Genomic DNA, 16,848 nt, shown 5'->3' with positions numbered 1-16,848 from the left:
CCCTGTAGCAAAAAGGCAACCCATGTTGGGGCTGATCTTCTAAAGTGGGGAGTCTTCTCTGCTCAAGCAGACCCCCTGTGTGATTTAGAACCCTGGAAGATCAGGAACCTAAACAATGTGGACAGCCTACTCAAGTCCAGCTGGCTTCCTGCTGAAGAAGCTCAGCCCCCAACATGTGTGGACTGTCAAATGGCTTTTGCCTGCTTAGGAAGCTACCATACACAAAGTCAGACCAATGGTCCATCTAGGTCCGTATTGTTTACACTGACTGGCAGTGACTCTCCAGAGAACAGAAGTCTCTCCTAGTCCTATTTGGAGATGCCAGGGATTGAACCTGGGACCTTCTGCATGTGAAGCAGATGAGCTACCACTGAGCTACAGCCTTTTCCCTTCCCCAGCTTCTCCTTAACAAGATGGTGCTTATGTTAGAATGACTGGACAGAGTTGCAGGGTTCAAAAGATTGGCAGAGGGGTGTTGAGTAACTGGTCTAACAAACAACTGTCACAACCCAGAATTCTAACTCTCCATCCTCAGAAGAGCACCATAAAGAGGATTTGTCCTCAGAAACAGTCTTTGATGTCTCTAATCAGAGCTGGGAAGCTTTTTAAAAGTCCTGTTTAAGGCTCAGTATGATGGTTCTTGGAACAATAGTCAAGCCTGCCTTATCTAGAGTCTGCTTGGAACTATCCAAAGTGCTCCCTGTTTTGGTACTTTGCCTTCTTAGACCGTGGTCTCTGCTTTGGATTACTTGGCTCAGCAAGAGCTACCCTCTGCTTTGTTTGGCACACCTTACTGTAATCTGGCTTCTACTTTGCGTGACCCTGCTCATCAGCATTTGACCTCAACATGTCTGACCTTGGCTTGCTAGAACATAGCCTTTGCAGGACCTGACTTTCCTGAACTAGCAGTACGTGCCCTTGCATCCCAGGAATATGTGACTAGTACATGCCCTCACTTGGGCTTCCACCTGTCTTCCACCTGTGACCACTGCCTAGAACAGAATAATCACAAAGGCTTAATGATGGGGGAGAGAAGCTGTGCTGGTGTTCCCACTTTTAATTTGTTTAAAGATGAGCATTCATGCAAGTTGCTGCTCAATTGGGAGGACTCTAGCTTAAAAACACTTATTTTAAGGATGCATAGAATAGCCTCACACACATATAAAGAACAAATAAGCAATTATAAATACAGAGGGGAGAGGAATTGTTTTGTTTGCCACTAGTGATAGCAAAAATGGTAGCCAGACTGAGTTCATGATGGTCATACAACCATGTTCAATGGAGCAATACCTATGATTTTACCATAAACTGGAAAAATTACATTTGTACTAAAAGGAATTCTTGTTGCAATCTATTAGAAAGTGATACAATGAATTTTGATCTGACCTATTCAGAAATACAACAGAAAATTAAAGAGAAAATCTTGGAAACTGAGGACCAAGATATAGTAAACAACTTAAAATCTTCTCTGTGGTTGGCAAATCTCAGCGAGTGGGGCCATAGGACTGATGAGTGTCTCTCTGATTATAGGCTGAGATATGCTTTTACATCTTTGCGATTGCACTCCATGCTTAGTATGGTGTTCCATGAGAGAGTGAATAATATTACCTATGAAAATCAACAATGCATTTATAATTCAGGGGAAGTGGCAGACTTTGTACATTATTTACTGTTTTGTAGTCAAGTTTAGAGGGAAGCTTTCCACAAGAAGCTTCACCTGACTATGGACAATCCTATTGGCATGCCAATTAGATTTTACTAAAAAAGAAAAGGGGGAAAAAAAGAAGAAATATGTATTATAGGGGCTATTACTAAATTTGCCCTTCTGGCAAATTGCTAATTGAATTTTTGTTGATTGTACATATGTCCATCTTCTATTTTTTTTCTTTTATGTTGTTTTCTAATTAATCAAACTATATTATGTAAGTGGTATGCATGCATAATTTTTCATTCCCCCTGAATGCTGATGTTTTATGTTTATGTTATGCTAACATTGCAGTGGTTGTGGAGGTTAGTCTGTAAACTTTCTTGCTATTTGAAAGAGGTTTTTTTTCTCCTTCTGGTGACCAATACTGCCATCTGAGTGCTGGGAAATGTATTCTTCCTGTCATGCTAACAGAAGCGGGGTGCGGTGGGGTGAATCCTTGCAATGCATGAATAAAAACTGGGGAATTATTACTCCTAAAAACACTGTGTTGATATCCAACTAAATCATACTCAGAGTAGACATATTAAAATAAAAAAGACTTCTCCACTGATTCCAATAGGTCTACTTTGAGTATGATTTAGTTGGATATCAACACAGTGTTTTTAGGAGTAATAATAATGGGTATCACCCATTATCCCTAAATCAGAAACACAATAATGTCTCACTGAATCCAATGGGACAAGTTACTTGTAACTAATGGGATGCAAGAGGGTGACTAACTTTTCTTGGAATGCAGCCACTGCTTAGAAATGCTTCCTGGTCTAGGAACAGAGGAAGCTGCCTCTAGCTCTATCTTGTCTTGTCTCTTGTCTTCCTCTTTAGAGTTTCTGCTGTTTTACCTATGTCAATATTCCCTCACTAACTTTATTTTAATTGAATTGTTCACCTGGTCTAGAACCCATTCTTTTACTATAATTGATGTGTAATTTCCCTCTCCTCTCCATGTTATGTTCAACAAACACTACTCATCTATTACTACATTTTAGCCATCTGGTAAAATCTATCTGACATTTTACTTTCTTTACTATATGGGATGTACCCTGATGTGACGCCACATATTACCTATACAAACTGTGAATACAGCAAGCCCACATTTTGTGTACATTTAACTTGTGTGCATTCAGCTTTACGTGTGTGCTTCTTTTCTTTTCAGGAGCAGAAAGGAGGCAGGGTTCCACGGAAAATGACTTTGACAATCCCACCCACCATTGAAACCAATGGGTTGATGATACATGATTTTGGCTTCAGGAGGGATCCCCAGAATGTAACCCCCATGTAAGCTGCTGGGTTATTGTATTCCAAGCGTCTAATGTTAACAATGCAGACAGATTTATTTATTGTTAAAATTCATCTAGCATTCAGATTTTCAATTTTTTATTGGTTGGATGTTTTTGATCAGTCAATCAAGCAGACAAGTTGGGGGCATATCATATGACCACAAAGACTCTTACCGCAACAGGAATTCTTCCACACATTTAAATGTTGAGAATAATAGTGGATTCAGGCTATATTTAATTAAGTGCTATTTTTAAGAACATGTTATTTATTTATTATTTCTGGTAACTTTGAAATATTTGTTTTCATTGGCAACTGCAACGTATGAGATGAGGGCTGTTATCTACTGGCCCATGTGGAGTCACAGCACATGAACATTCATTTTATACTCTGTTTAACAGTTTTATGTATACAGAACAGCTTACTGTCAACACATTATGTTGGCTTAAATATATAGTGACACTTCAAAATGCTCTTGGAATGAATAAAAAATGTCCTGTCTGTTCCAATACACAATACTAATCATTTCTTTTCATTTTATGCATTTCCCCCCCTCACCCAACCCATGGTTGGTTCTGCCTCAGTTATTAATTTATTGCACTAGGTTGTGAAAAATTGCTTTCATGTTAACTATTTTACTCTTCTGGGCTTGACTACCTAATTTCAAAGGTGTAGGAAAGAGAATGTATCAGGAAGATGCAAAAGAAATGACACAAATAAAACGCACAGTTGTGTAAAACAACTATGAGAATCCAAACAATGAGGTTAAAAATGGAGTCAGGAATTTTTGACTAGGGCAGCAATAGAAACTCTGAAAGCAAACCACAGAGGTTTGCAGCTTCCACAGCAGACTCTCCAAGTGTTCCTATTTTCCAGGGCTAGTCCCAGATTGACAGAAGCTGTCCCGGTTTCTGATTTGATCCCAGAATGTCCCGCTTTTCCTTAGGACATCCCTATTTTCATCAGAGAAATGTCAGAGGGTATGCAGTTATGTGACTCCCAAGCCAAGGAGATAGGTACATGTACGACCTTTAGAAGACATCTGAAGGCAGACCTGTATAGGGAAGTTTTTTAAACGTCTAACGCTTTATTATGTTTTTATATATGTTGGAAGCCACCAAGAGTGGCTGGGGCAACCCAGTCAGATGGACAGGGTATTATTCTTATTCTTATTCTTATTCTTAAACAGGATGTCCCTATTCTCATTGGAGAAATGTTGGAGGGTATGTCACAGGAGAGACAACTAAGGATATTACCCCTTTGGGCTCTCCCATGGAGGAGTTTGGGGCAGGGAGCACTCTTGTATTCATTATAGATCCCCATCTCTGGGTGAGAGCCAGGGAAGGGAGGGAGGGGTGTGGTTGGGGCCTCCCCACATGAGAGGCAGGTTGGTTTCACATACCATTCTTAAGTTGCTGTGGTTATCGGATGGCTTTAATGGGAGTCTATGGTGAGAAGCAAGGCTGAAGCTGCCTGTTGTCAACATAGGAGTGGCTCTCTGCTAGAATTAATGAGAGATGCACTTCATAGTATATGATCAAGCTGTTAGGAACTGCATGCACTTTTAATTTTTGCTCTCCATGAAATGCTATGTGGGTCATATCACTGCTAATATTTGATTACATCTGATTCTGGTTTATGTATTTTAACTAACTGGGGGTTGGAGCCAATGATCCTTGTGTTCCCTTCTAACTCTACAATTCTGTGATATTTTAGTGCACTTGAAAAATGAATTCAGGGAAGGTAGTTTTTGCTATATAAAATGCATACTGAAACAAAATTAATTTAAAAATAAAATAAAACAGTTGATACACAGCTAAAGGGCAAAAGAAGGTTTCAATGAGGTAAAAAAGTTGAGATTGTATTACATGAATCAAGGGGTTTCCTACCTGTAACAAGCAGGTGCATTGATTCCAAGACTTGAAACTGTAGCTTTTGGTATGGAACTGAACTTTTGTTTATAAGAGCCTTCTTAATGCATTAGTGCTTTATTCTGAGACTCCATTAAGCCATGAGCACCAAAGGTCAGGGATTCCCAGAAGGGAGTACTAATGCTTTTTATATGTCTAGTTGTATTTAAATAATACCTGTGTCTGCATGTGCCCATCATTCTTTTTGTTGACACTGCCACACCATTCTGCATCCTCGCATCTAATAGCACAGGCATTCGCAGGTGGGGAATTAAATCTAGCACTGGACTCTCCCCTCCTGTGGTTTCCAGCAATAGGTATTCAGAATATGGACTAATGTGGAGGAGGAACATAGCCATCATGCCTAGTAACCACAATTGTTACAATGGTACGAACAGTTTGAATTATTCACCTTATGCAGCACTTGATTAATAACTCAATTCAATCCTTAATTTTGCTATGGGCACATTCATTCTCAATAGCCTATCTGAAACATTGCACTAATCTCAAGAGAATGAAACTATGTGTTCAATGTGTCTTTCATTTATGTAGGCCACTTGGCCCAGTGGTACAGATTCATATTTGCCTTGGCATGGGTCCTGAAATTAAGGTCAGAGTGGCTGTCCATTATCTAGCATACTCCACATCACAACAGATGTCTTTGGAGTTGCAGAACTTTCCAAGTGGATATGTATGGCCTCACGGGTGCATACTACAAACAAGGGTGCTGCAATCAGATCCAAGTTCTGCTCCTCCCAACAGGTTCCTTATGCAGTACAAGGCAGCTGCCACTCTCAAAGCGCAGTATCTGGAGAGAGTGCCCAGATGAAAAAACAACAGGTGGTGACCATTTTGTGTGAGGGTTCTGTTACCAGCCCCCATGTGTGTCAGCAGAGCATGTATAAGCACGCCTGGCCCCCGTTCCACCCCCATTCTGCCCCTTTCTGGGTTCAGAAGGACCTGTACATCACTGCATGTACATCTAATGTGGTAGCGCTTTCAGGGATGAGAATTTACTCCATCCCAGTCATGGTCTTAGACTTCAATGGGCCTGTAAAACCGGAACAAAATATAACACTCAGTTCTTTGTGGCCTAGTAAGTGATAATTTAGGCCTGTTCACTTCCATGTAGGCCAAGTTCCTCCTGCCTCACATACCCTATCTAACCTGTGGCCCGGTTCTCAAAGGGATCATGCTCACCCTGAAGTTTGACATCCAGCACTGACAGCCACTTTTACTTTGCCTCCTTCAACCCAGCTCAGACCCAGCTTAAACAAAATGGTAACACACATTCAAAATCTGACAAATGTTTGAAATGGTTAAAATTCAGCTTTTGTCATTTTAATACCTTGCAAATTTTCTTTCTGAAACTCAATTTCGTATAATACTTGTACAAAATCTAACTCCAAACTCTTCAAGGTATTATTATATTAATGCAGCAATACTGAGTATCCATTTGCTGAACTGAGTATTTATACTCTGCTCCTAAAATCCCTAAATCTAACAATATTTATAATTGGAAATAGGGAAGAAATTTTTGAGAGAATTCTGCACACACACACACACACACACCATGTACTTTTGTGCCTAAAGGTGGAACCACATGTTATGAGGAAAACATGGAAGACCTAAGCTCATGTTTCTTTAGTAAATCTAATGTGTGAGGGGAGCATCACTTACAAGAAGGAAGGACTTTTCTCTGTAAATGCCCCTTGACAGTTTTAAACGGATGCTTTCCCCAGTAGGGATATGAAACTGTGGGGAAGCTGAACTGAAGGTAAAGAAGCCGAGGGGTGGATATTATGTATGGGAAAACTGGTGAGCACAGGAAGGGTGAAGCAACTCATCTTTCTGCTGATCTCCCCTGCTAGGTGCCCTGCCTCTGTTTTCTCCTATTATCTTGTGGAAATATACATTTGCCAAAATAGCATCAGGATCTGCCCTAAGCAGCCTTTAATTGGATGTTCAACTTCATCTTTGCAAATCTGAGTTTTCAAAAACCACAAGCTAGGCCAAATAACACGAATCTCCGTAATAATACTGCAATCTGATTCTCACTTTTTGTATTTGTAAAGAAGAATTCTTTTGACCTTTACTGAATAAAAAAAAAAAGAACCCTGGGCTTATAATTCTCATTTTGGAAGTGTTAAATAGCGATACTAAAGTTCTATGCATAAATCAGAAGAATGGGGGACAACTGATTAAATAAGCCAAATAGGGAATGATATATAACACTGAAAAAGTAAGTAAATCTAGCCTTTATTTTTGCCTTTGGTAGAACATCCATAATAGAAATAGAAATACAGCTGTTAAATGTAGAAGGGCAGAATAAGTTATCACTGACCCATTATTTACAGAGTTAACACTGTGAAAACAATGTGCCTGTAATAAGCCCCGTGACTCTGAAAATGTTACACTCACATTTGCCCTTCAAATGGGTGGAGTGAGGTTGATGGAAAGGTGATATGATGGGATGCTTGTGATAATTCTATGGCAGGGACAGTGAGATGGGTCTTCTTGAAATTGCATGTATTTTCCTCTGGGGGGGAAATAGGTTTAACTCTTGGTGGAATTAACTCAGGCCCTCTTTGCATACATGTTAAACCTCACAACACAAAATGTAAGAAGCCAATGCAACAAAATGTGGCCAGGGTAGGAAGTAGGGGGTAGATTATTGTCACTATAATTTTCTATGCCAGCTGTTTTGGTTTCTTTTTAATGGTATGTCAAGGAAATGAGGTGAGGTGGTAGAAGTAGTATAGTCAAGAACAGAAGTGAAGAGGTTTAAAAGAGCTAGAACACAAACTGTGGCAGGCAGCTGGCATAAGGTCTTGAAGAGAGGGATCACAGCTGTGCTATTTATCCATCATCCCTAAGGCATTTTCTTCTATTTAGAAACCTGTAAGTCAAGAAGACTTGAAGGAGATGATGTAGCCAAAAAGAAATATTTGTTTTGCCCAACTTGTGACGTATGCATAGTTCTGGAGAAACTGAACTGAATCAGAGAAACCATTAGCTCAGGAACAGTGCAAAGACTTTGCATGAACAACACCCCAGACTTGATCCCTACAATTTCCAGTTAATGAACTTTAGATAAAAGAGACCTCTCTGTGACCCAGAAGTGTTGACTGACGTAACTGCCAGTACTGTGAACAATCCAACATTGATCTGATTCAGTATAAATGGCATCTCTTACCTTTAGGAAACATTAAAGTAACTCTGAAAAATTCCCTAATGAGAAAAGAAAAGGAACTGATGCAAGCTAAACAATCTTCTAGGACTCACTGAGAGTTTTTCATAATACTCAGTACTGCATGTCTCTCTTGTGAAGCAAATAAGTAAATATATTAGCTCTCAACATACTGTGAGTATGTTTTGTCCCTACATAATAGCAATCTGAATGCTGAATCATGTTTCATAACAAGTTACAAAGTTTAGGGTCTGTTTTGTAACAGATGACTTACATATTAATATAAAGATATGTTTTAAGGCATGATCCCTTCAAACTTCATAATCTGCTGATCCAATTTTAACACAGCTTCTGCATAAGCTGCAATAGAAGGGTTAAAGAGGAGATCCCCATGAAAAGGTGAAGTAGCAAAATCTATCACAATTTGATTTGCATTAGTGCAAATCAGCAGACCTCAGTTTCTTACTTGTGAGGTAGTTTTCTTTCGGGAACACATGTAATTAAATTGCAAGTCTCAGGTGCATTAAACTAGGCTCAAAGACCAACTCAGTCCATGTAACCCATCCTTTTAAAAGTCAGAAATGATCAGTGTCTGAAGGGAGATAATCCTTTAAAAACAGAAATGCCAACTGGAAATAATGTCATTTATGATTTGAGTTGTGAGATCAAGTTATCAGATTAATGTTACGTGAGCGAGGGGAGGACGGGAAGCTTTCTGATTTTTCTGCTTATCTTTCCCAAATGCCAAAAAGTGGCCATCTTTATTTTTCTATTTTATATCAAGGAAGAACTGTGCATAACAACACTGATCAAGAGAACTGTCTGTGCTACAGATACCATATTGATTGCTAGATACATGCAGTACACAAGACACCAACTGAGCCTGATTTATTCATGGTATAAACCCAATTCTCCTTGGTTTGGACGTGAGTGGTAATATTCCAGGCCTTTGAATCTGTTGCGCTGAGTTCCATTAATGAGAGAAGCTTGGGGAGCCAAATCAAAGTTGTCCTCATTCGGTAGTATTCATCACAAAATAATGAAGAAATAATATTTTCCCCTTCTTGTCAGGAGAAGGTTGGGCACACAAATCTAAAAATGGTATGTAGGGTCCTACCTGACAGAGGACACTTCTCTGTTGAAGTGCTATCAGAAGGCAGCTCTCTATTTAAAGGGCTGTTCTGTACAAGTCTGATTTACAAAAACAAGAACCATAAAATGGGTGGAGAGCACAGTGCCCTATCAATTGGGTGTATGGGGTTTTAGGAGAGGGGTAGTACTTCTGGTGGAGTTCCTTCTGGGGTATTTTGTCCACTTCTGGTCTCCCACCCTGTACTCAGATCTCACCTGTGGCTTCTAGTAGCTGTCAGGTTGAGAGAGCAGCCACAACCTGGGAAACAGCTTCAACTGGCCAGCTAAACCAGGTGAAGGCAGCTGATGGGTCTCAAACCCACTGTGAGTTTGGGACTCTGCATACGAAAACAGGTCAGATTGAGTGGACAAGACCAATAGTGGGTCCAATGGTCAAGAAGGCAGTTTCTGCACATGCTCTAAAGGGAAATGAGGGGCAGATGGGGCTCATCAACCTGGGAAGGTAGCCCATCTGGGAGAAGGAAAACTCTGATCCTAAACTTCTGCTGCCTTGTGGCTATACTCATTTGTGAGAAAGGTTTTGGGGGAGAGATTGATACCAACAACATCCTGTGTGATGTATTTCCTGCCCTTGTTGATGAAGCACAAATTGCCACCTCCTGGGACAAGGAAAAGCTGTTTAAATGATGCTGGATTCCTTTTAAGGTAAATCCCAGACATGCTATCAATTACAGAAAGAACAGAGACCTTGCTAAGGGTTGGAACTGTAATGTCTGGTATGAATAGCTTCTGTATCTCTCAAGTCCTATAACTTCATTTACAGCACAATCCCTAACCACATCTACTCAGAAGCAAGTCCTACTGAATTCACTGGGGCTTACTCCGAGATAAATGGGGTTAGGATTGCATCCTCAACCAGTGCATTCCATAACACTTTAGAGTGACATTGAAGCCTAGTACTCACGTGTTAAATCTACTTCTTGGAAGCACCATTTCAAACTGTCAGCAAGTGGACACTCACACAACTAACAAAGCTACACACACACACACACACACACACACACTCTTCACAGAAAACTAGCTATCAGGGTATAATGGACAGCTGGGTTTGAAAAGGTTAACTTGTACTTCATATCTAACCTTCTGGCAGTCCCTCCCTCCCTCCCTCCCTCCCTTCTTTCCTTCCTGAGGAACACATTGCCACTGAAGTTTGACTTTTCTTTCATTCCTCCCTGAAGCATGTCATAGAATCACAGGCAGAAAATACACCAAGTCCTTTGCTGAGTGTCTACAGAGTTAGCCACCTATGTTCTACCAGGAGGGGAGAGATAAGAGTCTCCCATGAAACCACTATTATTATGTGCAATTACAAATACATCTAAAAGAAATTGTCCTAAAACATAAATCATTCTATTTTCTGTCAAAATACAATATTTATAAAGTATAAATGAAACTTACACCAATCCATGTAGCCCAAACTTACATCAATGAGAATAATGCATATGACAGAATACTATCTTGATATTTCATTTCATGCTCCAGTGATTTATAAATGAATTCCACTTTTTAATAAACTTGTCTGGCAAATGTCCTTTCTTAAATCTCTTATAATATGTAAGCATCATCAAAAATGCTACTGTTCAAACTCACTCATACCAACTTGATATTGAAAGGGATTCTTGGTGATTTCCATAATGGTGCTATAACTTGTCTTGTTATAGCCATTAAACTATTCCCTAGTTCTAAATCCACTTGCAAGTTTGGAGCTTTCAAATATTCAAGAGCCACTGTTTTAGGATTTCAATAAATACAATAACTGGCCATACCTTTTATGATCATTTTATTATTTCCATAAAAAAGATAGAACCAAAATATAGCTTAATATCCAGTAGCTCAATATCCTTATGCAATCTAAATAATGCCTTTTGTTTTCTATTTTAGATACATTTTAAAATAACCCTTTGCCACAATTGTAAAGTGGCCAAGTCACACTTTTAATGGTGCATTCTGGAAAAGATACAATATTAATATTAAAGCCAGAACTTATGCTACAACTGGACTGCATGTAACACAGAGGAATGATCTTTCTTAGTTATGGTGAAAGCTACATAGACCATGCAGATATACATTCTCACCTCTTGCTTCAGTACTGGAACCCTGGAGATATGTCCATCTGACCTCACACTATAGTTAAGGGCTGTATAACTAAGGAAAATAATCATTTATCTGAAATTGTACCATTAGCTATTAGGCAGACAAGCTGGTCAGCCAATGGTAACGAATTCTGTTGAGATGGGGATACTAATGGGAGAGCAGCAAGCAAAGAAGAAGAGGAACAAATTCAAAGAAATGCTCCTCACCCCACTCGCTCAGCTAACCAACTGGAAGAATATGTGTGTGTGTGTGTGTGTGTGTGTGTGTGTGTAAAAAACAATAGAACCCCCTCCTTCATCCTTCCTTCATACATACTGTTAGAAAAGTTGGGTGCCTCCCCCCTCTCTCTACCAAGCAATAGCAAGGTTCCAGAGGGTTCCAGGTACTCACCCACCGTTCGTGCTCCTTAGGAGAACTGAAGACATGTCACAGACTGTTGTAGCTTTAAGAAATATGGTTTATTCTCATATTGACAGCTACAGTCTGCATGGAGGGAGTCCATATCTTACAGCTTGGGCTGTTCCCCATAGCAGTGCAGCACCGGAGTCAAAGACATCTCTCCCAGTCAGCCTTCAGCCAGCCTGCCCAAGATGGATCTCTGTCTTTCTTCTCTCATTCTTTCCAGGACTCTTTTCCTGTGACCTCTCTCTCACACACACCATCACCTTGGCAACCACTGTCTGCCCAGACCCAAAATTCCTCTTAGATGGGCCATCAACACCTTTTGTCATGTTAACACCTTTGCTAGGCGTGGTTAGTTTGCATAACCCAGCTCAGAGATTCCTAGTCTGGCCTAGTTCTGCAGCATGTTTTTTTCATTCATATCACAAATAATCAAAATACTACCATTTATTAATTTCTAGGGTTTAGGGGCCCCCACAAAAAAACCCCTCACAACAATACACTGTGTCTGGGCAAGACTTCAGTGTCATAAGCATAATGCAATAAAATATAACCCTAAACCTCATAATGCAATGCCTGAACAGACTACATACTTATACATAGCAATCTGCAACTATTTTCCTCTTTTAATTATGTTGCCTTTGTTATGAGTGGCCTATCACTGATGTAGTCTACATATATATTGCTCTGAACATTTTATTTCCCCAAACAATCTCACTGAAATACCATCTCACCCAGGTCCTTCTAATGGTTTTCATTGTCTTTTCAGAGATTAGGGCAGAGGGGTGTTTGTGAAGTGGGACAGCTCTATGCTTTATTCCCAGTAAACCCCCCCCCCAAACACACACAGGCTTTGAATCACATAATGACACTATAACTTTCTTCATTATTTCCCCCTTTTTAGCATACCAAGTGTGGTGTTAGCTCTTTTTTTCCTTTTTTCTTTTTTGAATACTGCTGCACGCTGTAGAGATCCCTTCATTAATCTGTTTTCTATTATGCACAAGCCTCCCTCTTAAGAGGCAACAGCTAATTCATGAGTTATTACAGCATGTGAGTAATTTAAAATTACCACTGACAATATAAATCATCTGGCATGGTAACTCTGAACGCGCATCTCTCTGGCAATTGGCAAAAAACACAATTCTGGGTCTTTCGGCAGAGTCTCTGTGGTACTGTGACTAACCTACTGGGCTTGGATGTTGAAAACCCAGGGTAAATCACTGCATTTCAGCCAAACATACCTCACAGGTTAGTTACATAATTAGAATCAGCGGAGGGGGGTCTGTTAGGACAAACAGGGCACTGCCCCACCAACCTCAATCTGCCTTCTTACTACCAGCCTTGGAGCAGCCCTGCCTGCCTGCCTGCCTCCTCTTCCTTAGTCTCAGTTTTGCCCATGTGGAACTCAGTAGGGAGGAGGACATGGACAAAACTAGAATTACCTGGCTCTGCCTACCATTTGCTCTGCTGTTGGTCTCTCTGCCTTCTGCTCTACCAGGCCCAATGGGAACCTGCCAATACTGGTTAGAATGAGCTACTCAGTGTGTGTGTGTGTGGCCAGGAAATTTAAGCATTTTTATCTCATAATTCGCTACATGGAACAAGCAAGCAGGCTGGTGTGGGGGACAGATTGTGTCTTTTTGTTGCCCCATATTTTCATGCACACCAGCTTATTAGGGAACAAGGGGGCAGAGTATTTGCTGAACCTCTACTCTTGACAAGAGAAGCCAGCAACTGGGGGGGGCGGGGGGGGAAAGGTTATTTAGTCTCCATGGCTGGACAAGGAGGGGAAGGTGGAGGGAGCTGACAATTTAACTTAAAACAAGAAAAGATCAGGAAAAGCCCTGGGATTAAGGTTATGAGCACACAGCAGTTTAAAGTGGATTCGATGCATCCCATGTGTGCATATTTTTCGCATCATCTACAGAATGTCAATCTTATCCTAGTGGCAACCTGCAGCTTCCCACCCCCCCATTAATTTGGGTTTTCCCAATCCATGGATAATCCAATAGAATGGGGACAGTAGAATGCAGTATAACATCTCTTGCTACCCACATATTGGCACACTGAAACACATTGTGTGGACTTAAAAAAAATGTTTGTGGTGACTTTTTGCTGGGTGCCATCTATCACCCTCATGTCTGTTTCCTCATTGGCTGAGCACAACCTAGCCATTTGGTTTTCATCAGCCCAAGAGAAAGCATGCAGCATGTCTATTTCCACAGGTTGTTGCTGAAGGCACTTTTTTAAAAAAAAAGAAAAGCTGTTTTGCACGGAACTGCTCTTGCATCAACAGGAGGTGGGAAAGGAAAAGGGGAAATGAAAAAGAACACTTACAGTATCTAAAAATCCCTCTTCTCCAAAATCCCACTTCCCATCCCACCTTGGCTATATGCACTTGCCTGTAAAATAAATGGTTTTATGCAGCTTTCTGTGTTTGTGGTATTCATAGAGTGTCTGTGGTTTGGAGGTGCCCATGCATCTGCCTACCCAAATTTTGTTTGCCCTGGCGAGGAGCTCATTGATGGGTTGCTGCTTCTCTACCTGGCAAGGTGGGCAGGCACAACCCACAGATATGTATTTCTTTTTGAAACTGTTGCTTTGTGCAAAACCCACAAATTGAAAAATATGTATTTGAAAAAAAGATAAAAATACAAAATTGCCTGCTTTGTTTGAAAGCTCATTGCTATGGCTTTACATGAACAAAACATTTTTGTAAAGGTGTATGCATACTGCATGCATTCCTCCAAAGGGCCTCAGGCTTTGAGAACTTTCAGTGGGCAAAGAGCAGTAATTGAGGGGAAGGAGTAACAACACAAAATACATCCTACCAAGCACCACCTACTAGTGTGCACGAGAAACACTGAGAAAGTTTTAAACTGAAAGCACTAATGTGCAGATGAAACGTCACAAAGAGGCACATGGAAAAATCAGATTTGTACACATTAACGCTTTAGTGTATACAAAGCCTAACAGCTACAGTTGCAGTTCTGAGTAAATACTGTTTCTAGTCATCTAGGTAGAGCTAGTCAGAATAGACATATTGACAGCATCATCAAAGGAGCCTTCTCTGTTAACAGTTCCAACAAAACCAGGTAAAAATTGTCAACATTTACATATCAACAAAGCCCAATTTCTCATTTCCTGGTGAATGTCTATAACAATATCCAATTAGGAAACTTTCACAGCAACATAAATACCCTTACTAATGAACATCTTAATGTGATTACTATCTGCCTTTTAGTGCATGAGTTTTCATCAGCCTTCCCTGATTAGAATTCTCTGTATTTAAATCATAAATGAGTTGCTAATATGTCTGAATACGTCTGACCTTGAACTGAGAGTGAGAAGGAGGGGACCAATGTCCTAGAAGAGCACTTTTGTATTCTGTGTGCACTATTTCTGATATGATGTGGTCTCTTAAGAAAACATGCTATGCGTGCCAAGGCAAAGGCTTCATGGCTTATTTATATGAGGAAAGGGGGCAAGCAAATTTGCTGAAGGGGAAAGAAAAGAAGAAGAAGAAATATTTTGACATACCTTGTCGGTGTAGACGAAGAACAGAATCACGACAGTGAGCTCCAGCACAAATATAATTAACAGCATGATAAAAAACTGTCAAGAGAAGAATGGGTGGGAGAGAAACAAAAGCCCAGAGACATCAATATTTGTTTCATCTTCACAGCATATGCATTCATGCATAGAAGGAATCAGACCTAGTTTTCACTGAGGAGGTAAATCTTTGCCTGAATGGTAACATTTCTGACATAGGTGAGACATGACTGATGGTTTTGCCACGTAAGAAAATTGCCTGTGCATAGAAAACTCTTCACACCACACACCCAATTTTCTATGTGTGGAAAAGAACTCAGTCGTGTGAGTCCTACCTGCAGGCAGATGCAGCAAAGTCCAGACCACCTCAGTGAAAACTAGGCCAAAGTCACGAAAGTACAGACAATATTATTAGCCTTGTGGCTGAGGTTCATATGGAAAGAGGTCAAAGAATTGATCAGGAGAACCAAGGCTCTAACCACATCAGTGACCTGCGAGCACTGCAGCTATGGGAGATGCTTGCATTAGCTTCAGCAAGAACAGACATTCATTGTGTTTTCACAGACTTTTACCTAGCAGATATTCCATTATCTAACTTTGCAGTAACACTTGGCCTTCTTGTTTTTGAGAAAGGGTGGCTCTCCTTTAGGTACACATCTGTGGAATATATTCTCATTCTCTCTTCTCTCTCTCTCTCTCTCTCTCTCTCTGTGTGTGTGTGTGTGTGTGTGTGAGAGAGAGAGAGAGAGAGAGAGAGAGAGAGAGAAGCTCTTGGGAAGACACGAGTTTTTTAAACATTCAAAAGTAGTGGAATATTCAGTCCTGAGGCACATTAGAAAATCTCCCAGGTGCACTAAAAACATTAGTGAGGTACTTTTAAAAAATGCTTCTAATATTGGTAGTTGCTGAAGTAAAATTGTAGTGATAATGTATCTGAGGGCTATCAAACTAGGATTTTCAGGTAGCCATATGTATATTTCCACTATTAAAAAAAAACCTGAAAATTTGAGGGTGAGGAATAACATAGAAGACCAACTTAATCTTTTCCTTGCTAGACATTTTCCTATGAAATACCACCTTCCCTGCTGCTTTTTTCCTCATAGGAAATGTCAAGTGAATGTAGATGGGAAGCAACTAGGAGATACCATATTTTTCAGTGTATAAGATGCCCCCATTTATGAGACGCCCCCTATTTTGGGGGATTCCAAATTAAGAAAACACTCCTCAGCACTACCCCTGTATAAGACGAACCCCGATTTTAAACCTACTTTTTTTGTAAAAAACAACAACCCTGAGTCTTATACACGGAAAAACACAGTAATTTTGAGCAGGATAATGGACAGAGGGGAAAGGGTTAACTAGCCCCCCCTCCCTTCCACTCAGACCTCCAGTGTCCCATGACTGCTTCTAGTTAGAAAAGGAGAGAGAGAATCATGGGAAAGACCGCAGGTCACATCTAGTCTGACCCTAAAACACTCAGAAGCCATGAGGCAAGCAAGAAGAGCAACTGAGAATTGTTTCCAAAATCAGGCCTCACAAGTGTATTACATAATTTTATATGT

The 16,848-nt window shown here is 40.3% G+C and overlaps 1 protein-coding gene across 11 annotated transcripts in view; it reads right to left on the bottom strand.

Moving 5' to 3' along the window:
- Window positions 1-16,848, bottom strand: part of TSPAN4 (tetraspanin 4) — a 503,822-nt gene that overhangs the window by 35,807 nt on the left and 451,167 nt on the right. For all 11 annotated transcript variants that reach the window (XM_083428340.1, XM_083428342.1, XM_083428336.1 and 8 more), the window contains one exon: window positions 15,275-15,349. In XM_083428340.1, the coding sequence (XP_083284466.1) occupies window positions 15,275-15,349 (75 nt within the window). The remainder of the gene's footprint in view (window positions 1-15,274; window positions 15,350-16,848) is intronic.

Source organism: Podarcis tiliguerta, assembly GCF_965153285.1.
Source record: "Podarcis tiliguerta genome assembly, chromosome: 1".
NCBI lineage: Eukaryota > Metazoa > Chordata > Lepidosauria > Squamata > Lacertidae > Podarcis > Podarcis tiliguerta.
The sequence above is the reverse complement of the archived record's forward strand: the minus strand, read 5'-3'. Positions and strand labels throughout refer to the sequence as shown.